Source organism: Meira miltonrushii (genome assembly GCF_003144205.1).
Source record: "Meira miltonrushii strain MCA 3882 unplaced genomic scaffold FA14scaffold_1, whole genome shotgun sequence".
Taxonomy (NCBI): domain Eukaryota; kingdom Fungi; phylum Basidiomycota; class Exobasidiomycetes; order Exobasidiales; family Brachybasidiaceae; genus Meira; species Meira miltonrushii.
In genome coordinates this window covers 1,117,710-1,144,442 of record NW_020289943.1, presented here as the reverse complement: position 1 = coordinate 1,144,442, position 26,733 = coordinate 1,117,710, and the positions used below count along the sequence as shown (strand labels likewise).

At 43.6% G+C, this 26,733-nt stretch overlaps 12 protein-coding genes across 12 annotated transcripts; 5 read left to right on the top strand and 7 right to left on the bottom strand.

The window, feature by feature from the left end:
• On the bottom strand, positions 1-1,748 carry FA14DRAFT_8020 (uncharacterized protein). Its single transcript, XM_025502920.1, has 2 exons — positions 385-1,748; positions 1-314 (listed from the first exon to the last, which is right to left on the bottom strand). The coding sequence occupies exons 1-2, from the start codon at positions 1,678-1,680 to the stop codon at positions 288-290; spliced, it is 1,323 nt and encodes a 440-aa protein (XP_025357219.1). The 5' UTR covers positions 1,681-1,748; the 3' UTR covers positions 1-287.
• A 160-nt stretch (positions 1,749-1,908) lies between these two features.
• On the bottom strand, positions 1,909-2,666 carry FA14DRAFT_140899 (uncharacterized protein). The gene is made up of 2 exons (XM_025497113.1): positions 2,470-2,666; positions 1,909-2,389 (listed from the first exon to the last, which is right to left on the bottom strand). The coding sequence occupies exons 1-2, from the start codon at positions 2,602-2,604 to the stop codon at positions 2,051-2,053; spliced, it is 474 nt and encodes a 157-aa protein (XP_025357218.1). The 5' UTR covers positions 2,605-2,666; the 3' UTR covers positions 1,909-2,050.
• Positions 2,667-2,705: 39 nt separating this feature from the next.
• FA14DRAFT_159208 (putative aspartate aminotransferase mitochondrial precursor) lies at positions 2,706-4,545 on the top strand. The gene has a single exon (XM_025498101.1). The coding sequence runs from the start codon at positions 3,082-3,084 to the stop codon at positions 4,366-4,368; it is 1,287 nt and encodes a 428-aa protein (XP_025357217.1). The 5' UTR covers positions 2,706-3,081; the 3' UTR covers positions 4,369-4,545.
• Positions 4,546-4,602: 57 nt separating this feature from the next.
• FA14DRAFT_166400 (putative rRNA pseudouridine synthase) lies at positions 4,603-6,087 on the bottom strand (the record flags this gene model as incomplete). Its single annotated transcript, XM_025500026.1, has 1 exon — positions 4,603-6,087. The coding sequence occupies one exon, from the start codon at positions 6,085-6,087 to the stop codon at positions 4,603-4,605; it is 1,485 nt and encodes a 494-aa protein (XP_025357216.1).
• A 239-nt stretch (positions 6,088-6,326) lies between these two features.
• Positions 6,327-7,027, bottom strand: FA14DRAFT_187068 (uncharacterized protein). Its single transcript, XM_025501565.1, has one exon. It carries the CDS (start codon positions 7,014-7,016, stop codon positions 6,387-6,389), a length of 630 nt encoding a protein of 209 aa, XP_025357215.1. The 5' UTR covers positions 7,017-7,027; the 3' UTR covers positions 6,327-6,386.
• Positions 7,028-7,194: 167 nt separating this feature from the next.
• FA14DRAFT_159207 (uncharacterized protein) lies at positions 7,195-9,977 on the top strand. The gene has a single exon (XM_025498100.1). It carries the CDS (start codon positions 7,246-7,248, stop codon positions 9,862-9,864), a length of 2,619 nt encoding a protein of 872 aa, XP_025357214.1. The 5' UTR covers positions 7,195-7,245; the 3' UTR covers positions 9,865-9,977.
• On the bottom strand, positions 9,918-11,747 carry FA14DRAFT_159206 (putative CCT7-component of chaperonin-containing T-complex). Its single transcript, XM_025498099.1, has one exon. The coding sequence runs from the start codon at positions 11,706-11,708 to the stop codon at positions 10,011-10,013; it is 1,698 nt and encodes a 565-aa protein (XP_025357213.1). The 5' UTR covers positions 11,709-11,747; the 3' UTR covers positions 9,918-10,010.
• Positions 11,748-12,215: 468 nt separating this feature from the next.
• Positions 12,216-16,919, bottom strand: FA14DRAFT_117851 (uncharacterized protein; the record flags this gene model as incomplete). Its single annotated transcript, XM_025496256.1, has 1 exon — positions 12,216-16,919. The coding sequence occupies one exon, from the start codon at positions 16,917-16,919 to the stop codon at positions 12,216-12,218; it is 4,704 nt and encodes a 1,567-aa protein (XP_025357212.1).
• Positions 16,920-18,548: 1,629 nt separating this feature from the next.
• FA14DRAFT_169829 (putative tubulin beta chain) lies at positions 18,549-20,511 on the bottom strand. Its single transcript, XM_025500239.1, has one exon. It carries the CDS (start codon positions 20,421-20,423, stop codon positions 18,972-18,974), a length of 1,452 nt encoding a protein of 483 aa, XP_025357211.1. The 5' UTR covers positions 20,424-20,511; the 3' UTR covers positions 18,549-18,971.
• A 345-nt stretch (positions 20,512-20,856) lies between these two features.
• On the top strand, positions 20,857-22,464 carry FA14DRAFT_176211 (uncharacterized protein; the record flags this gene model as incomplete). Its single annotated transcript, XM_025500649.1, has 1 exon — positions 20,857-22,464. One exon carries the CDS (start codon positions 20,857-20,859, stop codon positions 22,462-22,464), a length of 1,608 nt encoding a protein of 535 aa, XP_025357210.1.
• A 276-nt stretch (positions 22,465-22,740) lies between these two features.
• FA14DRAFT_7957 (uncharacterized protein) lies at positions 22,741-24,757 on the top strand. Its single transcript, XM_025502907.1, has one exon. It carries the CDS (start codon positions 22,836-22,838, stop codon positions 24,537-24,539), a length of 1,704 nt encoding a protein of 567 aa, XP_025357209.1. The 5' UTR covers positions 22,741-22,835; the 3' UTR covers positions 24,540-24,757.
• A 242-nt stretch (positions 24,758-24,999) lies between these two features.
• FA14DRAFT_152328 (uncharacterized protein) lies at positions 25,000-26,712 on the top strand (the record flags this gene model as incomplete). The annotated part of the gene is made up of 1 exon (XM_025497525.1): positions 25,000-26,712. One exon carries the CDS (start codon positions 25,000-25,002, stop codon positions 26,710-26,712), a length of 1,713 nt encoding a protein of 570 aa, XP_025357208.1.
• Positions 26,713-26,733: the final 21 nt, after the last annotated feature.

The window sequence follows — 26,733 nt, the reverse complement described above, 5'->3', positions numbered from 1 at the left end:
CTTCTTCTTCTTCTTCTTCTTCTTCTTCTTCTTCTTCTTCTTCTTCTTCTTCTTCTTCTTCTTCTTCTTCTTCTTCTTCTTCTTCTTCTTCTTCTTCATCATCATCTTCTCCTCGGCACGCACCTTCAGAATCGGGCTAAAGAAAGAAATGTACCTCAGATCAGTTGACCAAGAACACCTCTAGTTCATGAAATAGGAGCAGTGTCCATAATTTTCATGCTTATGACCATTTCTACCTTTTCACTGTTTATACAACCACTTTTGATACTTCAAATAAATTCCCTTTTTCACGAAAGCGTGATTGGTGATTTGATCTAGCGAAAAGAGTGCACAAAGCGGCATTAGTACGTCAAAATTCCAATACTTTTAGAAAAGATTACTCACGATTGCCAAATATGCCCTTGCCATTGCTCGTGCCCATCCGTCATTCATTACACGTACATCGTCTCTCTCTGCTGCTGCAACAAGTACAGGAGCATTGTCTTCTTCATCATTCTCATCTTCTTCCTCGAAATCACTTCTTCGCCTCCTTCTTCTTCTTCGTCTACCTCTACTCCTGGTCGATTCTGCCTCACTTTCGCTATTCGATGTATCGCCTAAGCTTGTATTTCTACTTTGACTACGGCTATGGCTTTGACTTCTGCTACGGCTTCTGCTCCTACTACGACTTTGACTAGCACTGCGTACATCTCTTCTTCCACGTTTTGAAGGAGCTTTTCCCACATTCAACACCATTTCGAATTTCTGTTCGATTCGTTTCAATTGCGATATTGCACCTTCATGGCCTCGCATTCGGTAAATGAGCAACACTTTTGGAATGAATGCCATTTCCTTGTCGATCAATGTAACATCCGGTCCAAACCGTATCCTCCTTGTATCATTTTCTATGTCTCTGCCTTCTTGTTGAGCAACAGCTTCCAAACTTCTCTCACTGACAATGAGGTAAAGCATTGCGCTATAAAGATGCAACAAGGGTTCTAAACGAAAAGGATAAGTTGTAATCAATAAATCAATTTCTTCCATCGCTTGTTCTTCCAATCCCAGCATGAGCATTTCCGGTATCATTTCCAGCAACAAATCCACTTGCAATGCTGAAGCTCTTGATCTGTTGATTTGACGCATGAATTTTAATCGTTCTTTAGCAATTTTTTGTTCATTCAACACTCGATCTTCTTCTGTACGCATCCCTACTTGTTCTGCTGCTACCATCGTTGTCACTTGCAAGGCATGCCTCCATAGCTCGACTGCACTCCACTCATGTGCATGTAGCAGTACCCTTAGGGATCTATATGCTCTTCTGCCATCGCCTCTAGAGATGCTCAACATCAATAAGTCATAGATGTGTCGTAAATGCTTTTCGCGATGGGTAGCTTGGGCGTTACCAAATCGAGCAACCTTTTTTCGTCTAGATCGACGCCTTGATGCTGACGTTGTGCTTCTTATTTCGTCCTCATCATTTCCAGAGGCTATATCTGTTTCACTCTCAGCATCAGTGGTAGATGCAGCAGTAGTAGCATCACCATCATCCTCTTCGCTCAAGATTCCGACACTTTGTTCTCTTGCTCGTCTTGATGCACGATGACCATGCGAATAGACGTAATTATGACGTACTTTTGGGTCAGGGATCGCAAACAAGGTCTGTTTAGATGATTGCCCCTGTTTGCTGAAGTTTGATGTCATCGTATCCTATCCTCCAGCATTTTGATCACTGTGGTGGTGTAGGATCAATCATTGCACTTCGAACAAGTGTTGTTTTGAACTGCACGCGTTTAAACCAAGAAGGCGCCGAAGATGGAAAATAAATGCACCGACAAGACATGCACACACGATAGTTCGTCCCTGATGATCATGGTTGATCATCAATTCGCCAGGATTTATGAAAACCACAAACAATGGCGAGATCATTTTCTCATCAGATGAAAGCATCTATACATTCTGTGGCATTTGAGTTGTGATTACATTGAATTCTGTTGTACAATTGTGTGCTATGATAGCTGTAGTATCGAATTATGCTAATGGCAAAGGCTCTAGTGATTGTTGAAGAGCATGTTCATGCTGATCCGTCTTTTTGACTTTGTTCCAGCATCAATCTCTCTCTCGTTCTTTCTTTCCACTTTTCAATCTCTGTCTCACTTGCAAGGATACCCTTCTTTGCCAATTCTCTACGTGCAACGCCACGAATCAAATCTTCTTCACTTCTCTCTCTTCCTTCATGATTAAGCAACACAGTATCAGCTCCAACGACAAATCCAAAGATTGTAAAACCTGAAATGATGAAAGCTTTCAATGCTAATGTTTGTGATTTGAATTTTGGGAATAGATGATGTGAAGCTGTTGTGGCTGTAGCACCTAGAATCGTATAAGCCACTGCGCCTCTGATTGCCGCATTCTATGAAGTTGGAAAAGTTAAAAGAGGACTATATCAGTCATGCTGTTTCAATCTCGGCTTCATACTTCCATTCAACTCACCCTTTGTATCTCATAAGCAGCTTCGATTTGATCAGCACGATGCCTTCTCCTTTGCGGTGCCGCTCCCAACTGTGATTCAAACACAGCCGATTTGACAGGCGCAGATTCTAGAATTGGCGATGAACCTTCTGGCATACTCTTTTAGATTTTCGTCTTACAGGTGATGGAGATAGGTATAAAAGTGATATTTTGAATTGCCTAAGCTTACAAGAAGTGCTTATCACAAAATCCGATCAGATTATTTAAGCATTCACTCAGGGCGGCTAAATTCGGAGGGTAGGCAGCATAGGCTGGCGCTTAATCATAATGGCGCTGCTTGCTTGTGAGTGGTTTATCTTCTTACGCGTCGCAATTCTTCTCGGCAATCCAAGGTTCTTCTAGCGAGTCAATTGTGTTTCACACAGGGTTAAAGTGCCTTACACGGCTTTCTTCCTTCTTTTTTAGCCTCTTTTTGTGATCACAGTCAGAAGAGCCTCAACCCTGCCTTGCGCCAAATATACACAGTCAGTAGCCCACGTCTCGGAACAGTATATACGTGGGGTGCATGTCAACCTTTTGGAGTGACTCTCTTCTTTTCTTGATCATCAGCATCTTCCCTTTACCACATACAAGATGTCTTCAACACAACTCGCTCGTGCTTTTGGTCGTTCTACCTTAAGCCTTGGCTCAGGTCGTCTTGCTTTACGTTCTGCCAGCACATGGGCAAAAGTGGCAGCCGGACCACCGGATCCAATTTTGGGTGTTACAGAAGCATTCAAACGTGATCAAGATCCAAGAAAAATTAATTTGGGTGTTGGTGCTTATCGTGATGAAAATGGTAAACCTTATGTTTTGCCTTCGGTTCGTAAAGCTGAAGAACTTGTCATCTCAAAAGGTGGTGATAAAGAATATTTACCAATCACCGGTCTTGCCGATTTCACAAAAAATGCTGCTAAACTAGCTTATGGAAGTGATAGCGCACCCCTCAAAGAAGATAGAATCGCAATCACTCAATCAATCTCAGGTACAGGTGCTTTGCGTATCGGTGGTGCATTCTTGCAACGTCATTATCCTCACTCCAAAACCATCTTCTTGCCTACACCAAGTTGGGGAAATCACACTCCAATCTTCAAGGATAGCGGTTTGGAAGTGAAGCAATACCGTTACTACGACAAAAACACTGTTGGTTTGGATTTGAAGGGAATGTTGGAGGACATCAAAGCTGCACCGAACAAATCCATCATCCTCTTGCACGCTTGTGCCCATAACCCTACCGGTGTTGACCCAACAAAGGAAGACTGGAAACAAATCTCCGAAGCTATCAAAGAAAAGGAACACTTCCCTTTCTTTGATATGGCTTACCAAGGTTTCGCAAGTGGTGATATCGATCGCGATGCATATGCAGTTCGTCAATTCGTCAAAGAAGGACATCAAATCGCATTAAGTCAATCATTTGCAAAGAATATGGGTTTGTATGGTGAACGTGTTGGTGCATTTTCGCTTGTTTGTGCAGATGCAGAAGAAAAGGCAAGGGTTGATAGTCAAGTGAAGATCATCGTTCGTCCTTTGTACTCCAATCCACCCGTTCATGGTGCACGAATTGCAGGATCAATCTTGGCCGATCAAGGTTTGTACAACCAATGGTTAGGCGAAGTGAAGGGAATGGCAGACCGTATTAACGGAATGCGCTCTGAATTAAAGGGACTCTTGGTCGATGATCTAGGCAACAAGAACAACTGGGATCACATCACAAATCAAATTGGTATGTTTGCTTTCCTCGGTATCTCACCTCAACAAGTTGAAAAATTGATCAATGAACATCACGTTTATTTGACAAAAGATGGTCGTATTAGCGTTGCTGGTATCACACCTCACAACGTCAAGCATTTGGCTGAATCTTTGCACAAGGTTACCTCATAAATACCTTGCAGCAATGATGGAAAAACGCTGAATAATGCTTCATATCTTCTTATTAATACACTTTATATAAGTCACAAAATATCATCAATAGACTCATGACCATTTGAGAAGCTAAAGACTGGCAAAAAAGAAGTGGAACGCAATTTAAAGAATATTATTGCAGAGATCAGAAAGCAATACAAGTACAGAGGGGTGTGCTATTGACATGAAACAAAGAGAAAAAGACTAACAAGCTTACTCGCTCTTATCCTTCTTCTTTTTCTTCTTCTTTTCAGATTTGGAGGTATCGCCGTCTTCTGCTACGGAATTGTTTGCAGCTGCTTCGGCTGCTTTACGTTCTTTCTTTTCCTTCTTACGACGCTTACGTTCTTCTTCTGTCTCGCCGGTAGCACTTTCATCGCCTGCATCATCACTTGCTTTTCTCTTCTTTCCTTCATCAGGTGTAGCCGTTGGTTGAACAAGAGGCTTAGAAACGGATTGACTTGCAACTCCGATGTGCGTAAGCTTATCAGTTTTGCTGTAATCAGTATAGTCATCCTTCCAGCTCTTGGGCGTGACACCATCGATTTCACGACCGTGCTTGTCCAATTTACCGTCTTTGACCATCTTCTTCTTCTCTTGTGCTTTTGGACCTAATCCCCATCTACGTGGGTATGTATCACGTTCCATAATGCAACGTTTGACTTTGGCGACAATTCCGTGGTCTGCAGTTGCTAGATCTGCTGTGCTCATTTGAGCATATGCCAAAGCGATAGCTTCACCCTTTGTTGTCATCAAAACAACTTCTTCTCCAATTTCAATTGCAGCTTCGTATCGCAAAAGACCTGGAATCATCAATTTGGCACCATAACAAACGGCATTGACGGCAGAATCTTTGACGACGATACGTTTGTAGCCGACCAAAAGGGATTCAAGAGGACGGATAACACGACGCAAGTACTCTTCATTTCTTTGATTGTCGTATAGCCATTGAGCATCCAATAAATCGTGCATAGTGACAATGTTGTCATCTTCACCCAAAGCTCCACTGCGAACACGACGCAATTCTTGCATGTGACCTCCAACGCCCAACAAAAGACCCAAATGGACACACAATGTACGAATGTATGTACCTGCTTCGCAAGAGACCCAAAAGACGGCCAAGTGACGATCGTTGTCGAATTCCAAAAGTTTGCTCTCATAGATGGTACGGATACGCAATTGACGTTTTACAGCTGAGATGAGGGGAGGACGTTGGAACAAAGCACCGGTTAATGTTTCCAAAGCACGAGGTAGCTTTTTCACATCACCCAAAGAATCGTGTAAACGCAAGACTGCAACGTATTCCTTTCCGGCACCTTGTTGAGATTTGACTAATCTGGTTGCACGATCGATGCATACAATCAAACATCCGGTAACCTTTGGATCCAAAGTACCTGAATGACCAGTCTTTTCCACACGCAACATACGACGGATCCAAGCAACAACTTCGTGCGAAGAAGGATTACTTGGTTTGTCCAAATTGATCACACCTGATTTGATGTATTGAACCAAATCACGTTTGAGAGGAGAGCATCCATGTGGAATAGGTGTAAAGTGAGAAGAACGAACGAGAAGTTTATCGTAATTCTTGAGGAGTAAAGGCCATTGATCTGTACTCAATTGAGCACCACCACTTTCCGGTTTGATCATAAAGTCACCATTTACTTGCTTTTTTGCAATAACATTTTGCTCTTGCATCGATGTATCGCCCAAAGTTGCCGACATGATGCCGGTTGTATTTGTAATGGGCTGTTTTGATGTGGTTACGATGACGGGTGTAAAATGAATTTGGTCAAAAATTTAATGCCATCTTTGTTTCTTCTAATTCTCAAATGCAAAAAATACGTCAGCTAAAGTGCATGCGCGCCACTGTGAGAAGCTTCAAAAAAGCAGAGCGGCTAAAATTTTGGTGCAAACACGTGATGTGAAAAGAGAAACGCATTCTATTAAAGGAGCGCGGGAGGTATATTACAAGATCATCGATTTATTTGCATACATTACAGCTTTGCAGAAGTATTGCTTTCCTTCGAAGTAATCCCATCCACTTTTAGTTTTGAGAGGCCATGCTGTAGTTGTAGCGGCATTGGTTTCACAGGCTTTCTGCTTTGTCTATCAACGAAGACGTGTGTTTTTCGAGTGATAACAGCTGCAAGTGCATCTTTCGGTAGTGAATACTTGTCTGCATGCGATGATAATGAAGAAGAACATCTAGCTGGATCGGTTGCAGGAACTTCAAAGATACCAACTTCATATGTGACGCTACTGTTGCCTAAATGTACGATCCGTAAACCGACTCGTAGTAGATTGGGAAATGAAGTAGGTGCATAGAAATCACCTGAACTGGAAATCACCAAACCGATTACCGAATCAGATGTCGGTCGCTTACGTTCTTCTGAAGGCTCTATTCTTTCAGGTGAAGACTCTTTTGCCAATTGCGATTGACCGTTTGGATGTTGATAGGGCTGTATTCCACAATGATCGATTAGGTAGGTATTCGTGATTGTGTCAGTGATGAGGTAATAGGTTGAATTATTCAGATGGCCATACTGGTCATTATCCAACCATCTGGTCTGTATATCCATATGAAATGGAAACCTCCAACTTCTTCTATCTTGGTCTTTTGCCATCTTTGTAGATGATGCTGGGGAAGAGAGGAGGAAAGTAGTCTTGCTAAATTAAGACGACCGGTATCCGGCCATACAATCGTGCGGAGGTGCGTGCGGCTGAGTGGAGAAGAACTTCAGCTTTTGCTAATGTACATTAACACGCGTGCATGCAATTGACACTTTTTTGATTTGATTCCATCATCATCTTTGAGGCCATATTCCCAAATACTTTTTATTATACCTTGCCAACATGGCGCCTATGCCCTTGACGGGCACGATTGGCGCCACATCATCGGCAAATTCAGAGCTGCAGGCAGCTTCAAATCGAAAAGCATTGCCTGATTCAGTCACAAGTTTCTTTTTACCTTCAATCGAAAGACCAGAAAAAGTGGCAGAAAGAAAGAAACAAGTGGCATTACAAAGACAACAAAAGAAGAAAGAACAAAGAAGCAGGAGAAGCATCTCTAATAAACAGAAAGAGGAAGAATATGAGTCTGTGCCAGAGCAAGAGGACGAGGATCTGCTGGACCTTGATGAAAGCTTGATCTTATTGCAATCTCTTCGACAATCAAGGTTGGCACACCTTACGAGCATGCTGCCATATCTTTCCACTCGACATAGGACATCAACCAGATACCACCCGCCTCCAAAGGAGCATCCTTATCCTGGTGGATTGGATCCATCCGTCGTTCCACCCACATTGCTAAATATGGGCAAAGCTGACGTTCGAGTAGGTCCCTTTGTGTTTCCACGCACTCGATTTAGCGAAGCAAGAATTGAAGGGGGTGCTCAAGATGCTCAAGGTCTTTCATTGATGAAGGGTCAAATATCTGATACTGCTACTCCTGTCAAAGTCAAGAAGCCCAGAAAGCCAAAAACGCCAAAGGCTGCGACAGAAACTGGAGTGACAACAAATGATTCACCTGCCTTGACAGCCACGGCTCAGACTCCTGCGGTAGGCTCGACAGCACCAACAGCTCCTACGACACCTAGCAAGCCACCGACAACAAATTTGTCTACACCTTTGGCAAATACACCTTCCACTTCTGCCGGGCCAATGCAGTCCACACCACTTGCGAAGCCTACTGGACAAGTACCTGCAGCTCCCTCTTCTGTGGCACAGCCTTCAATCGCACCAGCTGCCACTCCGCCCCGTCCGCCAATGGCACAAGCACCGGGAGCAGCACCAATCAACGAGAAAGTTGTCAAAGCAGTCAGTGCGGCAGCCCAACAGGATCCAGCATTACAGAATTTGTTGTATGTTGCCGCAAACAATAAAGCATCTCCTGATCAATTGAGAGAGCTTGCAGCTTTTATTGCTCGAGTGAGCGCAGGATTGGAAAAGATCGAAAGTGCTCAAGCGGAAGAACGAAAGAAAGAAGAAGAGAAGCAAGCGAAATTAGCTGCTAAAAGAGCCGCTCGTGCAGCTGATGCAAAAGCAAGAAGAGCTGCAAAAAAGGCTGCTGCTTTGGCAGAAGCGGAAAAAGTTGCTGAAAATAGTGCCGATGTTGGCGAAGGAGAGCCAAAGTCTGGTGATGAAGAAAGTTTTGATGCTTCTGTGCCACGCTTCCTTCCACCTCCAGACGCAAATCAACCTCCTCCATATCCTCCCATTGTAGTGGTCGAGTTTCGTGAAAATCCTTCTGCTCGATTCATCCTTCCTCTTTGGCGAGATGCTGTGGTCGAACGACGCAAAGATGGCGCTGTCCGCAGCATCAAAGTTTCTATGCTCCTTCCTGGCATTGGGAGTTCAGCAGCTTTACGTGCGTCAGACGATGATGCGAGTCTGATTTCAACCAAAACAAAAGGAGCAAAGTCATCAGGCAAAAAGTCTACAGCGCCGGGTACGGAAGAGAAGAAGGAGGAGGAGGAGGATGAAAACCCCATTTCGTCTACCAATCCGCCCACTGACGAGCAGCTTCGAAAAGAAGCTCCAAAAGGCGCTGAGACGAGGCTGGTGACTTGGAGCATTAGTGGCACAAACAAAGATCCATTGTCAGATGCTATCTGGCAAATATTCGGAAGGGTGATGGGGGCCAAAACGATTGTAGATGGCGTTGAGGTTCCAGTGGAAGAAAGCGGTGTCACTCAGAACACCGGCGAGGATGGGCATCAGCCGTCGACTAGATTATCTGAAGATGTGTTGGCTTCCGTGATCGCCAAGATTCGAGCACTTCCGCCAAGTCACCGAGATGATGAACGGATACCTAAGCTGCGTGTACGACCGGAAGAAATCCCCAAAGATTTACACGACCATTTATCTGACAAGTACGCACCACGCATACAAGTGTTGGCATCACGACCGATCGTACGTATCAAACGTGGAACGGGAGCTGATGGAGAAGATGGCGAACAACAATTTGAAGTATTGCGAAATGTTCAAGCTGGTAATATGGTGGTAAAAAGAGCACGAATCAAAACAGACGAAGATGAAGGAGAAGATACAACTATGGGACTTGATGGCGGAGAAGATGAATCGATGTTCTCAAGCGGTACAGGAATCTTTGGCGATCAACATAGCAAACCTAAAAGGAAAAGACATGTTGCTAAATATAATCCTGATGGAAGTTTGAAACTTTGTCAAGCTTGTGGAACGAATTCGACTCCTATGTGGAGACGAGGACCAGCAGGTAAGAGTACTCTCTGTAACGCTTGTGGTGCAAAATGGAAAGTGGGAAGGTTGGTTGTGCCTGATATACCGCCTACTGCACCTCCAGCTGATGAGATCAGACAAAAGCAAAATGCGAACGACAAAGTCGAAGCTGTGGATAGCGGCACCATGGAAGAGTCAACTACGGAGAATAAAGGCGATGATGTTTCCGCAGATGTCAGCATGCAAGAGGCGGGGCAAGACGACACAAGCAAATAAGGCAATCACCACTGAATAATTCTTATCGAAACACCCATTCTGTAATTTTATGTAGAATACCTTTATAAATCATTGTATTACAACCATGCTTTCTAGTATTTTGATCGTACAATATGGTTTTTGGAAAGCGAATATTTCACATTAAATCATCTTCTTGGCATACCTCCACGACCTCTTTGTCTGACGGCACGTTGAGCAGCACCTTGAGGTAGAGCTGGTCCTGGGCCACCCTGATCAGAAGCACGAGCACGAATGGTCTCATCAACTGACAAGATCACACATGCAGCCTCTGTTGCACTGCTCAAAGCATTGATCTTAACCAAAGCAGGTTCCCAAACAAATGATGCCATGCAATCAGTCACACCTTCATTTTCCACATCAACTCCGTCCCATTGATGACCTTGAGCATGTCTCATTCGTAATTTGTTCAATAAATCTGTTGCTTCAAATCCTGCATTATCAGACAATTGACGTGGTATAACTTCCAATGCTTTTGCAAATGCGGCAATGATTAATTGTTGTTTTCCATGAATGGTTTTGGCATGTTCACGCAGATGTCTAGACACTTCCATCTCTGTTGCACCACCGCCTGCTACGACGTGATTGTTCTTGATGGCACGTTTGACGACCATGATGGCATCGTGCAACGAACGTTCAACTTCGGCAATAAATTGTTGAGCTCCACCACGTAGGACGAGAGTAACGGTCTTTGCTTTTGGACATCCTTCAAAGATGTTAAATCTTTCTCCACCAATTTGACGTTCTTCAAATGTTTCGCACAATCCCAAATGGTCATCCTTGATCTCTGAGCATGTACTTTGAACGCTTCCTCCAACAGCCTCAACCACATGACGCAAATCATCCGAAGCAACACGACCGGCACAAAAGATATCTCTGTCGGCAAAGTACTGTGTAGCCAAGTCACCAATCGGTAATTTACTCAAAACAACTTTTGCGCCCGTCTTGACGATTGCTTCCAGTTTGGCATAAATGATTTGCCATTCAGCATCGACGATTGCTTGATATTCGCTCACTTCATTAATTCGTACTTCTGCATTATCCTTTTCTGCTTTGAGTTCCAATTCAACGTTCAAGCACAACACCTTTGGATTTTTGAACGATTTAGGTTGTTGTTCGAAACCGGCATAGCTGAATGTCTTCTTAAATGCAACACCTTTGATCAACAACGAATCTTGCATTGCTCCACCTGGAACTTTCTTGATACCGATCAAGCTTTCGTCCAAATCGTTCTGGTCCAAAGTTGAAACAGCATCAACGACCATATTCGTGAAGAAGTCTCTTTGGCTGACGATCAATTTGGAGTTCATCGAAGTACCTGCGCATTTCAATAGTAGGTCCCTGAATGCTTTTTCGTCATTCTTTTCGATTGTGACAGCGATTTCGTTTACTTTTTCGATGGCAAGTTGAGCAGCTTTTCTGTATCCTTTGATGATCAAATGAGGGCTTACTCCGTCCTCAATAAACGTTCTACTTTCCTTTAGGAATTCACCTGCCAACAAAACCACACTTGTTGTTCCATCTCCAACTTCTGCATCTTGTGCACGAGCGATATCGACTAACATCTTTGCTGCTGGATGAACGATTTCCAAAAGTTTAAGGATCGTTGCACCATCATTTGAGATTGTTGCTTGACCTTTATCATTCACGATCAATTTATCCATTCCACGTGGTCCCAAAGTTGAAGCAACACATGAAACGATTGATTGACAAGCTGTTATATTGGATAATAATTGTGGCGTTCCTTGTGATGAATCCGTTCCTTCTCTTAATACGATCACTTGTGGCTTCATCATTCCGCCTAAGCGGCTACCTGCCATTGCCATCTTTGTTGTTATTGTATCGATGGAGAAGGGATGATAGTGTTAACAATGCACGAGAAGAAACTGTCTTTTAGTCCTTCTTGTGATCAAGCTCTTTTTGCACCGTGCATGCTGTTAATTTTCACAGGTCATGTGCCTGGTTGCTTTTGATATTTGGAAGGCAAAAGAACAACTCGCAAGAGCTAAAAAATAAAAACGCGCGAACATTCTTCTCAACAAGAGTGATTCGGGAGGCAGATCATCAACACGCTCGAAAGAAAAGGCATCACATTTATATTCATTGAAAAAGGGTAGAGCATTATCATAAAAATAGCAATCTTGGGCGCTCGAATTTGCATTACAAAGAAAAGAGAAAAAACAATAATATCATCAAAAGAAAAGGGAGAAAAGACCATCGAGTTCTAGTTTTAAAAAAGGGGTGTAGTGTAAACTTTGAATCTTTTTGAAATAGGTGACCATTAAACGAGAAAACGGCATTTGTAAAAGCGAGATAACGCTTCCTGTACATACTCATGCAATTTGATCTGGCATAGCATGAGATGATGAAGAAGCAGCCAAAGCGGCAGGTGAAACACCAGGCGGTAGAGTATCAGGCACGCCTGCTCGATCACGTTCCCATTTATCCAACTCTGAAGAAATGCTGAACGCATGACTGTCCCGTGTAGCAGCTTCTCCTCCGACTTCGCTATCATTGGAAAGCAAGAGTTGTAGCTTATCTTCTGTCTCTTGCAACCGCTGTGCTAAGGAATCACGTTCGTTTCTGAGTTGCTCATTTTGTAATTGTGCTGCGCTCAAGTTCCTTGCCATCGCAGTGGAATTTGCTGAACCATTCGCTCCTCCAGCACCAGCTTCGCTTCCTTTGCTGGCCGAATTTAGTTCACTGCTCAAATGTGTATTGAGAGAAAGACTTTCTTGTAATTCACGTCTGACATCAGTCAAACTTGCTTCCAAAGATGCAATTTGTGTTTCCAATTCTTGTACTTTTGCTGTTTGTGTTGCTGTTGCGCCTCCAGGTCCAGCTTCCAATACTTCTCTGTTTTTATCACGGAAATCTTTATGTTCAGCGATCAAAGCGGCCATCTTTCGTTCCAATTCACGATTTTCAATCGTGGTGTCATCATGCTTTTGTGTTAGCTCTGCCAATCGGATTCGTAATGCTTCAACATCCTTTGCAGCTTCATTATCGGGAGAGTACACGCCTGCACGTGCGTTCAACAACTCGTTTTGAAGTGAGCCATTCTCGCTCTTGTACTTTGTCAATTCGTCCTTCATTCTCCTCAACATCTTTTCACTACCTTTGACAAATTGAACGGCAGTTTGATAATCATGCTCTAGTTGTGCAGCACGTTCACGGTACGTTGTATGAGCTTCTTCTAATTCGCGTTCAGCAAGTGTTGCTCTTCTCTGAGCTTCTTCAACTTGAGGTGCGTTTGCGCTCACTCTGGCAGCTCTCGTCGTAGCATGTTCTAGCTCTCTCGTCAACTCTTCCACACGACTGGAAGCATCACGGAGACGATGTTCAGTTTCTGCCAATTCACGACTTTGCGAATCCACTTCTTCTTCCAATTCACGTATCCGTTTATCTGCCACGCCGCCTCCAACTTTCGAGTTGAGTTCATCATCACCTGGAACAGAAATACCACGATCAGCCATGAATTGACGCAAAAGTGCATGCTTAACTTGTGTTGCTTCAGCATGACGTTTAGAATCACGAATTTCAAGATCACGAGAGCTTGAGATATCTTTCAACCTTGCAACCTCTTGCAAAGCGATCGTTAATTGACTTCTCATCGCGCTCAATTCGCTACGTAATCCAGATTGTTGTTTTTCCAAACCGAAATTGCGTTCTCTCATCTCATCAAGAGAATTATGGGCTTGATCAGCAGCTTGCTTGCTTTCAGCGTGAATTTGACGCATTGAATCGCATTCGTCCTGCAAAGCTCGTATACGATCATTGACGTGAGGAGGTATACTTTGATCGGCAGATCGGGTGCCCTGCTGCTTCTGGAATGCTAGAAGTTGTGCTAATCCACCTGTGACAGCTTGTCTGTGAGACTCTGCTTCGGAACGATGATGCGAAACAAGGGATTCCAATTCAACAGCACGAGATTGATGACCATCAGCCTCGGAAGATTTGGCAGTCAATTCGCTACGCAAACGTGCAATTGTACCTTCGTGCTGCGATGCCAAATCGCGGTGTTGCTGGTGCAGTCGTTCATGTTCTGCAGCTCTGGCTGTGGCTGCGGCTAGACTTGTTTGCAAATCACGCAAAGCGAGAGATTGATTTTCGGATGTCGATCGATGTTCGTCCAATTGCGATCGTGCTTCTTCATGATCTGTTTGATGTTTAACAACTAAAGCATTTAGACTGACAACCTTTTCACGATGATCACGTAATTGCGATTCTTGTGTATGACTCTTTTTCTGTATATTTGCCAATTCGTCATACACCTTCAATTGCGCTGCTTCGGCTGACATTGCACGTTTGGTTGCTTCACTTAATCTATCTTCTGCTGAGCTGCGCAATTGTTGTTCCAATTTCAATTCTTCACGTAATCTGGTCAACTGTCTTTCGAATTCTCCAGTCTCGCGTAAAGTGTCTGACAGTTGTCTTTCGATATCATTCGTTCGTTCACGTTGCAATCGGTCAGCTTCAGACGTGTTTCCACTTTCCAAAGCGTCGAGTTTTGCACGATAGAATGCAGCTTCAGATAGAGCTGCCAATCGAGCACGATCAGATTCGCCAACACGATCAGCCTCACCTTGTGCTTGTTGAGCGATCGTGGATTTCGCTTGGGCTAGCTGTGCTTTCAAACTGATAAGAGCACGAACGATTTTATCCTTTTCACTTCCAGGTGCTCCTGTATCGATGTCCTGTAGGTTCAAATCAGGACTTCTTGCGCCAATGCCAGCTGAGCCATTTGCGTCGACCTGATCGAGTTCCTCTGGTGCAACAAAGCCTTTCTTAACAGCCATTGCCAAAGCAGCTTTCATCCATGCTTCACGTTTACGCAGACTTTCAATCTCTCCTGGAGCAGCTCCACCCATACCCTGTTGAGGTGCCCTTCCATTCGGCATGCTTCCGTAATGGAAGGCATCAGCAGGTGTAGGTGACATTGTTCGATCGGTAGTATTGATTCCATTTGGCAAGCCACGTTGAATGGGCGAAGCTGCACCTGTACCGTTGCGCATATTCTCAATCGATCTTTGACTTCTTGGTCCGTTATAGGTCATCGGTTGTACATTTCCATGCGGTAGACTGCCTTGTCTCACCTGTGCTGGTGGAGATGTTGGGTTAGCATTTTGTGGTACGTTGACAGTAGGCGATTGAGTTGCGTTACGCTGAGTAGGTGACATGGACAGAGCAGGTGTAGTACCCACTCCGGCCATTGCACCTTGCACTTCATTCCCTCTGATGTTCTTTTGGCCAGGTTGAATTTCAGATTGGGTAACAGGCACTTGACCATTTTGCGGAGGCAAGCTTGGACCACCGGGAGGAGGTGCTTGAATGGCGGATTGTGTTGTTCCATCAGGTTGTTGTGCAATCGCAGCAAGAGAGAGTGGTGCTCCTCCGCGCTGAGTAGGAGACATTGCACGGTCTGCCGGCGACATGGACCTAGAACCTGCATCAGCTGGTCCAGCTTTGCGTTGTGGTTGCTGCTGACTTCCTGATGTGGTCTTTGATCCTTGTTCTGGTGGATACTTAATCTTTGCGGTGTCGAGAACATATACGATCGCAGGATCATCTGGTTTTCCACCTGTGAATGATTCACCACCCAACACAACCACTTTGTTTTGGAATGCAGTAAGTGCATGTCCACTCCGTCCACTTGGCGATGGTCCCATATTGGCAAACATGTACCATCTCTGATTCGAGATACGGAAACTGGCCAAGTCACCTAGATCCTTTCCATCAACACCACGACCACCAAAGATGTACATGATATCATCCACCAAGCATGCAGCATGACCTTCTCTGGGCACAGGAATGTAACCTATACAACTCAATTCTCTCCATGCATTGGTTGCCACATCGTAACACCATGTATCGTTGTAGTGATATTGACCATCTGTACCTCCAAAGATGAATATTTTATCCTTGTATGTCACACTTGCGTGTCCAGTTCGTTTTGGCGGTAGTTCTGACGTTGGCTTGAGCAATTCCCAGGTTGGTGTCGTCTTTAGGCTGTTCAAATCGAAAGACCAGATATCATTCATGAATGTACCATCAACCTGACCACCAAAGACATAGAATCTCGAGCCAACGATAGAGACAGTATGTCCATATCGTCCTACAGGACCGGCATTTGGCCCTTCATTGGCAGGTCGCACTCTCGTCCATTCCCTTGTGCTCAAATTGAGCAAATACAACCCTTCATCCTGTTTATCGTCTGCTCTAACTTTTGTATCACCTCCCCACAGAATCAACACATTGGCAACTAAAACAGTCGCATGTCCAACACGAGGAGGAGGGATTTCTCCGGTTGTCTGCACCAGTGTTGCATTGACGCCTCCTGCGGGGTTGAGCGAATTTGGTGGTGATCCTGGCGGTAATGGAGCTGCTGGTTGGGTGACCTTGTCGACGTAAACGACATACAAGTCGTTCTTCACACTTTCCCTTACCAGACCACCAAATAGATAAATCTCACCAGTAGAGCTTGCAGCTGAATTGGCAGCATGACCATAACGTGGAAAAGGTGAAGGACTGACAGCACCCACTGCTGCAGCTTGACGTGCTTCATCCAAGAATCGTGGGGGATTCATTGACAATCCTCTTTGACTCCAAGGATAGACAACTTGTTGCGTCCTTGGCCTTTCTCCGCCTGGACCAACAGGACCGCCTTGTAACGGAGGCGCACCAGTTGAGGATGGAGGCAATCCTGAAACGCCATTCACATTTCCACTATTCACACCTTGAGGAGATCCTATCGTACTCGATTGTCCGGCTGCCATGTTGCTATAAGGTGGACTGTTGGTTGCCTGACCTTCGCCAGTTGGTGGACCACGCATCTGGCTGGAACCAGGAGCAGGTATGCCGCTGCTACCAAGATCCTGACGAGGAGGACCTCCAAATTTGAATCCACCTGCTGCTCCTGGAGGGCCATTATTGATACCTGCAGGACCCTGTTGCTGTCCTCGAAGGATGCTTGGCCCGGGTCCTGGAATATTGCTTGCGCCATTCAAATTTGAATTCGGTCCAGCAGATCCGTACATACCGCTTGGCTGACCCATACCACCCGATATGGAATTCTTTGATCCATGTCCAGGATTGGATTGAGGTGACATTGGTCCTGTACGCATTTGACTTCCAGGTTGTTGTTGTTGTGGTTGTTGATTGTCCAAAACTGGAGAACCATCTTGACCGCCTGAAGTATTTTTCTCCTTCTTTTTTCCAAAGATTGCCATCTTTTTTAAATTGGAAAATGATTCACGTGAAATTGCAGAATGATGTCCTCCGCGATCTGATAAAGAATCGGAATAAAATGTTAGCGATTGAACTTGACTTTCGCTTTCAGAAGAGACTGGACTGTTGAGCCTTCTTTTCATCATCTTTTCGTTGATGAATTCCATCTTGGCAGCAGCAAAATGTTGTGTTCGATGAGATGGTGTTGGGATTCAAACAATGATTCCCTCTCCATTGCGGCCCATGAGATGAAGATGCATGTATCAAAACAGAGCGCAACATTGGATCTCAGCATGCCATTTTAATCAAACGTTGTTGCGAGCGTGCACCTGGCACTTTTTGCTTTTAATTGCGCCCAGTCCTCCCCTTGTCTCCTATGTCTGATCGCGCCGCACTTTTCAAAGATTACCAAATTCCAAATCTGTTTTCCTTCATCTTCAAGTCCGATCTTCGTAGACACTCTACTTTCACTTCTTTTTACTCACCTTTGTCAAGAAATAATCTTCCAATTTATCAGCAAAAGAAGAGTGGATCCGAAGTTACCCTTTTCTTTTCGCTTTTACAAAGACCGCATTTAATGCATGCACGCAAGTTGTATTCTACTGTAATTTGCTTATGAGCGGCAAGAGATTGATTGTCCGCTTGAGGCTGGTTTTTGAGTTACCTCTTTTTGCTTATTTTTCTCCTTCCAATCACTTCAATCCATCAATTGTCGGCCCGGAGTTCAATACGGTGCCGAGAATGGGTTGGTTGTCGTTAATTTAACCCCCTTTTAAGATGGGGTTTGTCGTTCAAGAGAAAGAGTTCAACTTGATGAAAGTCGTAATGGAAAAAGAAAAGACCATTCAACGATGTAAGTAAGAGAAGGGTGATGAATGGAAAAAGGAATGCTTTTCCTTCTTGGTGTTCATCGGCTTTGCGTTCAAATAAGTAAAAAGGTTTTAATTGCGTATGCAATATAGAGAAACATTAACCTGTCTGCATATCCGTGTTTTCATCTTAAGTGAAAAAAAGAGACAGAGAGGGGGGGATTCTATGAGTAAAAAGAAGGCTAATAATACGCGAGAGCGACACACTGGTAAAATGAACAAAAAAGACATCGACAGCAATAACATGGGGCGCGCACAACGAGCGAGCATTTGTATTGTACCGTTATTGTGCCCGTCCATTCGATTCGCGTATTGCTTGCTTTGCTTGCTTGTTTTGACATGCGTGCGCGCAAAGAAAGGCACAACTACCTACATTATATGAATGCTCTGTTTACGTGCCTGATTTGATCGTCAATTCTCAAGAAGGAAAGTGTCCAACTATCTTCCATGAACACAAAGACAAGCAAACAAGCAGTGCCGCACCTATGTCCTCTGCTCAACTTCTCGGCTCATTTTTAATATTCATGCGCGCAAAAGCACAGCGGCTACAGATTCAATGGTCCATACTTCAACGGTGCCATGACAAGATGGTATTCAATAAAGTTGTATCGGTCATTTGATGACAAACGCCAAAATGAAATTAAGAATAATCCAAGGTCATGCCGGTCATGAACTTGCTCTTGCTTTCTTTCAATCTCTTTATTAGCAATCACTACTAAATAAAGCACAATTTAGCGTGCATCCTGATTGACGCTAGAAGGAGTGAGTAAGAAACAAAAAAGAGGCACTTGATGCATGGGCTCATAATGCACAAAGCCGAAATGAATAATGATCAATTCAATCCTCTTTAAATGTGAGCATTCTTTTGCATAAATAGATACATTCTCATTAAAGGAAACAAAAATTGGAAAAGCACACTCCAGATCGAAGAAATTCGATCCAGTCATCACTTCTTCTTCGTCATTTTTAATTTATTTATCTTGGAAGTGTTTGTTATTCTGCCAAGATGGATTCACCTTCGTAGCCTCCTTGTGAATCTTGTGGAATTTCTTCTTCATAATAAGATTCTTGAACTGGTTGTTGTGCTTGTAGGACGGATGGTTGTTCTTCAATGTATTCCTCTTCAACAAGGTATTCTTCATCATCTTCCAAACCTGCTTGTTCGTATTGTTCATATTCTGCCACCAAATCCAACAAATTGCTCTCTGCTTCAGTGAATTCCATCTCTGACATTCCTTCTTCCAAATACCAATGCAAGAAAGCCTTACGACGGAACATGAGCGTGTACTGATCGTGTGTTCTTCTGAAAAGATCTTTGATGCTTGTGGTGTTGGCAATAAATGTGGCAGACATGCGCAATCCTGGCGGTGGAACGTCACATAAACTTGTCGAGATACAGTTGGGCACCCATTGCACAAAGCTGGATGAATGTTTAGTTTGAACATTTTGCATCTCTTGTTCCACATCTCTGCTTGAAATCTTTCCACGGAAAATGGCAGAAACGGTTAGGTATTTACCCAATCTTGGATCAATGGCTGCCATCAAATTCTTGGGGTCGAATCCTTGTTGAGTGAGTTCAGAAACCGACAGTTGTTGATAAACACGAGCGCCTGGAGCAACCAAAGGAGCAAATCCAGCAGTGAAGAAATGCAAACGAGGGAAAGGCACCATATTCACACCCAATTTACGCAAATCAGAGTTTAATTGACCCGGGAATCGAAGTGTGGTAGAGCATCCGCTCATTGCGTAACTGATGATGTTGTTCAAATCGGTATGCTTTGGTTCTTTTGTTCGAAGCGTTCTTTGACAGATATCGTACAAAGCTTCATTATCCAAGCAGAACGAAAGATCGGCATTTTCGACCAATTGATGGAAACTCAAGGTTGCATTATAGGGTTCAACAACTGTGTCGGACACCTTTGGAGAAGGTAAAACGGACCAGGTGGCCAACATTCGATCAGGGAACTCTTCGCGTAATTTTGTCAAAAGGTTGGTACCCAATCCTGAACCTGTTCCACCACCCAAGCTGTGAAGAAGTTGGAAGCCTTGCAGCATATCCGTCTTCTCTGCTTCTTTACGTGCTACGTCCATGATGCTATCAATCAATTCTGCACCTTCTGTATAGAAACCTTTTGAGAAGTTATTGCCTGCACCTGTTGATCCTGCTACAAAGTTGTCCGGTCTGAATAGGTTACCGCATGGCCCACTTTTGATTGTGTCAAGCGTACCAGGTTCCAAGTCCACATTGACGGAACGAGGGACGTATTTGCCTTCTTGTCCACTTGGTTCAAAGAACACACCAATTTTGGAAAGTTGAGTGTCAGGTTCAGAGCCTACATATTGACCGTCATTATTCAAGCCATGTTCGGCTAGAATCGTTTGCCAAAAAGATTGTGCGATTTGGTTACCGGCTTGACCTACAGCGAAAGTTACAAGTTCACGCATGGTTGAAAATAGAAATGAATGGAAATGCGTTGGGTATCGTGATGAAAGAAAGGGAGAGAGGTGTTTATTTGGTAGAATTGGAAGTTTGCACTAAGCAGCAGTTTGCTCAAAGAGTGTGAATTGAGTTGAAAAATAACCCCGGCTGAGCGTCAGTGTGACGGAGTGTGGAACTTCTTAAATGCACAGACTTTGTGTGTGTGTGTGTGTGTGTGTTTATTGTGATGCTTTTTTAGCGGGCGCGCGTGTATAAACGCGCACGCACAGATTAATTTTAAATCAGGAATAAGCTAAAATCTTCTTGCATCGGAAATCCTCTCATACTACATTAGAAACATGCCACGAGCTATGCTTTCCAATACATTCATCATCAGACAGCATTTACAGATGAAAGCGAAGAATTGGGGGCAATGATTCTACGGTGGAATCAAGAATAATGTCTCAAAGAATCATCACTGGACTATTGACCAGATCAATCGGTGCCACACGATGGACGCCTAAACAACAGTCGCAATGGCTTTCAATTCGGCATTCATCTAACAAGCCAGCTCCGGTCTCTCCTAGGGAGATCACCAATCATATTCCTACAAATCGCACTACTAATGGAGGAGATCAATTCAAAATCCGCCCTCCTCCTTCATTGGAGCTACCCGAGTTCGATAGCCATATGAAAGAAGTACGAGAAAATGTGCACTCGGCTTTGAAAAAAGATGGGATCGAGGTGGATAAATGGCCTTGGCTGGAAAGATTTATCGATGCAAATATAGCTCAGAAAGGACGAATGGCCAGGGATTGTTTGAAGAAAATGTACTTTGATCTGGCATACAAGGACCCGTCATCGGAAGGCACTTCCAATTTGGATCCACTCTACGTACAATTATCGACAGAGTCTGAAAGAATTGTCTTTCAGATCACCCAAATTTTATCTTCAATCTTGCCAAGGATACCGGTAAAGGTTTATCAGCTTCTACTTGCACGATACTATCATGTTGGCCTCTCTTTCTACGTAGAGCGGCTTGCAGATGTAATTGTAGGATCAAAAATTATCACTGCCAGAGATCGTGCGGTTCTTCTTTGCGTCAAGCTGAAATACAATGTGTATGAGGACTACTGGGAAGCATTTGAAGAGTATCGTCGTCTACGTGATTGGTGCCTGAAGCAAGGTGAAAAGGAGATTATCAATATATCGTGGTGGTCTCGCGTAGTTTACGCTCTGACCAAAGTTCAAATACAAGACACTATCACCTCACCTTCCTTACCGGTAGATATCACTTTGGAACTTTTGGCTGATCATGACAAATTTGCGCGAGACGAAGAGGCTGATTCCAATAAGCTTCAATGTCTGTTTTTGGATCATTACGGCAAAAAAGCTTCTCCATTAACAAGTCCCGAATGGATTCTGCATCATCAGCAGATCATCGTCGGTATTCATGAAGCATTAGTGGAACGTTATGGTGAAGATTTGAATAGCAATTCTTTTCTTTTCACCTCTTTGCTTGAAGCATATGGACGTGTAGGCTTACCTCAATCGGCCATGGAAGTATGGAATAGGATGATCACTTCAGACGTTGGGATCAATAGTGTTGCACTATCAGTAGTTTTCGATAATTGTGGTCGTTTGAATCGTTTATCTGATGCTCGTAGAATATTTGCTTGGCTCGAGCATGGTGAACGAACAGATGAGCTGATGGATAAGAATGTCTGGGATTCATGGCTGGAATGCTTGTGCAGATGTGGTGCGTTGCGAGAAGCGATACATTATGCTTTCCATCTTATGGAACCTGCTCTGCGAAGGCGAGCAGAAGTTGTGCAAGAACAAGGATCGACATCGTTTAGCAGAACAAGTGAAGGCCTCTCTGTCTTGAAACCAGATGCCAAGACGTTCAAATTGCTTTTATCTTTCTCTGGCTCCACAAAAGGTCGACATTCTTATGGCGTACGTGAACCTGCAATTCATGCAGAAATTCAACAACGGATAAAGGAAGAGTTTCCCGAAGCTACACCATCGATTCAAGACTTCCTACTTGTTATACAAGCTGATTGAGAAAAATTCATCTGTTCCTTCCACTTTTTGCTCATGTATAGAACAATCTGTACCATATTCCAAACTTTCTTGTATTGTATCATTGTGTCAATCCCTCTCTATGAATCCATTTAGCAAAGCCTCTAATCCTTCACGCATCACAAGCAAGCTGGAATAGGCTTCTAGATGCACTCGGAATTTTGTGTTGGTGTGTTCTTTAGTGCTTCGGCGCCAAAGCAGTGTTATTTGACAATAGGCTAAAAATGAACCTTGCATTCTTTTGTTCATCTTTCTCGACTTCCACCATGTTGGCTAACTTCTTTATTTATCTTTCATCATGCACATCGCACAAACGATGACAAAAGTAACGGTAATCCCTTGATTCTACGAGAATGTTGCTGCAAAAGATCGTTCTCGGGTCTATATACAGGTCCTTTCGGGCAACGCAAAGGTCGCTAGGGCTGTCAATCCGACAGTCTTCCACAATACCTACGCCTCCTAGGTATAAGGGAAGGGCGCTCAAATACCTCAGCATGAAAGATTATGTTGGTCATAAGTACAAAGGCAACTTTAAGGTTGCAACTTTTTCCGGACAATTCAAACTTAATTCACAACAGCAACAATTACGACAGTCTGTTCATTCGGCTTTACAAAAGGAAAACATTAACGTTCATCAATGGCCAGCTCTCCAAAATTTTGTTGACAGAGCCATCGCTCAGGATGAAGTTAGAGCAGGTGAGGGCTTCAGAGAGATGTGGCTGGATTTGGGATATGAACATCAGCATTTCTTTACCCATGGATCCTTCGCAACAGATCCACTCTTCATTCAGATGTCGCCCGAGTCTGAAAGTTCGATCCTACAAATTTATCGTATAGTGTCAAAAGTACTACCGGAGCTACCAAGAATAGTGCCTGAGCTTATGTTCGGACGATATTACAATTTCGGTCTTCACTCTTATTCTGAGCAACTACTCGACATCGTTGGAGGTCTGGACAGTCTTACCAGCATCAGCCGGTTACGGTTGCTTAGTACTAGACTGAAATGTCGGAGATTCAGAGATTATTGGGAAGCATTCGCAGAGTATCAAAAAATGCGTGATTGGTGTTTGCAAAGAGGAATTCGGGAGATCTTCCCCTCTGGTGATTGGTTTCGGGTATTCTACAATTTGATAAGAGTGGGTATTTACGACATAAAAAGCACTCCTTCTCTACCAGTAGAGATTTTCGAGGAGCTGATGACGGACTTCGACAATCACGCGCAAGAAAAGGAGCATATAAGACTTAAGATAATTAGGCTTGCTCTGGACCATTATGGCAAAAGCGCATCTAAAGCTGTTGGATCGAAATGGCGCATGTATCATCAGCAGGTCATCGCTATCATTCATGAAGGATTGGTGAAACGCTACGGTGACGATTTGAATGGCGACGTTATTACTTTCACCTCTTTGCTTGAAGCTTATAGTCGTGTAGGCTTGCCTAATTCAGCTATGGAGATATGGAATCAGATGGTCAATTTGAATGTCGAGATTGATGCTGCCACAATCGCGGTCATCTTTGATGTTTGCGGACGCAACGGTCGTCTACCTGATGCAATTAAAATCTTTGAATGGTTGCAGCATGGCGAACGTTTCTTAGAGGTAATGGGAAAAAATGTTTGGGATTCATGGTTAGAATGCTTGTGCAGATGTAACGCACTTCAGGAAGCCATAGACTTTACATTTCATCTCATGGAGCCTAAATTGCGAGAACGTGCAGAAGTGTACAAGAACGCGGAAACAGTCACCACGACCAAGGATATATATTATAAAATGATAGAAAGCGAACTGACGAAGGAAAGTGATCTCAAATATCCCGACAAGCAAGACTTAGTAATCCAGTCGCAACAGCTACGGAAATATTCATCGAAAGGTCTTTCAACGTACGCACCGGATGCCAAAACTTTTTCTTTGCTACTAGGTTTCTCCCATGTTAAGCACAAACACGATTCTTACGGTTTCACTCATCCTGAACTGCACGCTGAACTCTTACAACGATTATATCAAGATTACCCTGACCTTGTGCCTTTCATCGATAAGCATATACTCGTACCAATATAATGTATAAGTAGCGTCAATTCTCGTTGTGCTGGTGATAAAATGTATTCTCAATATCTTATATACCTCTGAACAGTATCAGCCATTTCGAATGTTATATTCACCTATCGCAATTTCTCATTGTATTTACCCTTCATTTCTTTCCTCACTATAGGAACGATTATGAGCAGTCTTCTTATAGCAGCTTCTTATCATCGTTTGAATTTCACTGATAAGTTGGGAAAGACTTCTTTTTAGTGCTGAGTAGGTACGTATATAACTTCTTAAGCCACATTTATGTTGGAGTAATCTTTAGTGCCACAGCGCCAGAGCAGAGCAGTGTTATTTGACAATAAGCTAAAAATGAATCTTACATTCTTTTATTCATCTTCCTCGACTTCCACCATGTTGGCTAACTTCTTTATTTATCTTTCATCATACTATACACAATGCATAAACAAGGTGGTCCTTTGGTGCTGAAAGCATGATGATGCAAAAGATCGTTGTCGGGTCTATGCACAGGTCCTTTCGGGCAACACAAAGGTCGATAGGGCTGTCAATCCGACAGTCTTCCACAATACCTACGCCTCCTAGGTATGAGGGAAAGGTACCAAGATACCTCAGCATGAAAGATTATGTTGGCGATCGGTACAAAGGCAACTTTAAGGTTGCAACTTTTTCTGGACAACCCGAACTTAATTCATATCAACAAAAGTTACGTCAGTCTGTTCATTCGGCTTTACAAAAGGAAAGAATTGACGTTCATGAATGGCCAGCCCTCCAGGATTTTATCGTCAGAAGTATCATCCGAGATAAAAACAGGGCAATGTATTCCCTGAAAGAGATGTTGTTAGATTTGGGATATGAACACCAGCATTTCTTCACTCATGGATCCTTCGCAACAGACCCTCTCTTCATTCAGATGTCGCCCGAGTCTGAAAGTTCGATTCTACAAATTTATCGTATAGTGTCAAAAGTACTACCGGAGCTACCAAGAATAGTGGCCCAGCTTTTATTTGAACGATATTATGTTTTCGGCCTTCACTCTTATTCTGAGCAATTACTCGACATCGTTGAAGGTCTGGACAGTCTTACCAGCATGAACCGGTCACAGTTGCTTAGTACTAGACTGAGATGCCGGAGATTCAGAGATTATTGGGAAGCATTCGCAGAGTATCGAAAAATGCGTGATTGGTGTTTGGAAAGAGGAATTCGGGAGATCTTCCCCTCTGATGAATGGTTTCGCGTGCTGTACAACTTGATAAGAGTGGATATCTACGACACAGAAAGCACTCCTTCTCTTCCAGTAGAGATCCTCGAGGAGCTGATGACAGACTACGACAATCTCGCACAAGAAAAGGAGCATAGAAGACTTACGATGGTTACGCTCGCTCTGAACCATTATGGCAAAAGCGCATCTAAAGCTGTTGGATCGAAATGGCGTATGTATCATCAGCAGGTCATCACTATCATTCATGAAGGATTGGTGAAACGCTACGGTGACGATTTGAATGGCGACGTTGCTATTTTCAACTCTTTACTCGAAGCATATGGTCGCGCAGGCCTGTTTAATTCCGCTATAGAGATATGGAATCAGATGGTCAACTCGAATGTCGAGATTAGTGCTGCTACACTCGCAATCATTTTTGATCATTGCGGACTCAACGGTCGTCTGTCAGACGCAATCAAAATCTTTGAATCGTTGCAGCATGGCGAACGTTTCTTAGAGCTCATGGAAAAAAACATTTGGGATTCATGGTTAGAATGCTTGTGCAGATGTGGCGCACTTCAGGAAGCCATAGACTTTACATTTCATCTCATGGAGCCTAAATTGAGAGAACGAGCAGAAGTGTACAAAAACACGGAGACGATGAGAACAGTCACTACCACCAAGGAAAGGTATTATAAAAGGATAGAAAGCGAACTGACGAAGGAAAGTGATCTCAAATATCCCGACAAGCAAGACTTAGAATTTCAGTCGCAACAGCTTCGGAAATATTCATCGAAAGGTCTTTCAATATACGCACCGGATGCCAAAACTTTCAAATTGCTACTAGGTTTCTCCCATGTTAAGCACAAACAAGATTCTTACGGTTTCACCCAACCTGAACTGCACGCTGAACTCTTACAGCGACTGCATCAAGATTATCCTAACCTCGTGCCTTTCATCGAAGATCGTCTACTCGTGCCAATATAAGATATAGGTGAATCAATTCTC

Excerpts from the sequence above, each read along its gene's own strand:
- FA14DRAFT_8020 (XM_025502920.1), bottom strand. The coding sequence starts at position 1,680 with ATGACATCAAACTTCAGCAAACAGGGGCAATCATCTAAACAGACCTTG. Across the intron at positions 315-384 it reads CAAGGGCATATTTGGCAATC|ATCAAATCACCAATCACGCT; the intron begins GTGAGTAATCTT and ends TCTTTTCGCTAG.
- FA14DRAFT_140899 (XM_025497113.1), bottom strand. The coding sequence starts at position 2,604 with ATGCCAGAAGGTTCATCGCCAATTCTAGAATCTGCGCCTGTCAAATCG. Across the intron at positions 2,390-2,469 it reads CTGCTTATGAGATACAAAGG|AATGCGGCAATCAGAGGCGC; the intron begins GTGAGTTGAATG and ends CCAACTTCATAG.
- FA14DRAFT_159208 (XM_025498101.1), top strand. The coding sequence starts at position 3,082 with ATGTCTTCAACACAACTCGCTCGTGCTTTTGGTCGTTCTACCTTAAGC.
- FA14DRAFT_187068 (XM_025501565.1), bottom strand. The coding sequence starts at position 7,016 with ATGGCAAAAGACCAAGATAGAAGAAGTTGGAGGTTTCCATTTCATATG.
- FA14DRAFT_159207 (XM_025498100.1), top strand. The coding sequence starts at position 7,246 with ATGGCGCCTATGCCCTTGACGGGCACGATTGGCGCCACATCATCGGCA.
- FA14DRAFT_159206 (XM_025498099.1), bottom strand. The coding sequence starts at position 11,708 with ATGGCAATGGCAGGTAGCCGCTTAGGCGGAATGATGAAGCCACAAGTG.
- FA14DRAFT_169829 (XM_025500239.1), bottom strand. The coding sequence starts at position 20,423 with ATGCGTGAACTTGTAACTTTCGCTGTAGGTCAAGCCGGTAACCAAATC.
- FA14DRAFT_7957 (XM_025502907.1), top strand. The coding sequence starts at position 22,836 with ATGTTGCTGCAAAAGATCGTTCTCGGGTCTATATACAGGTCCTTTCGG.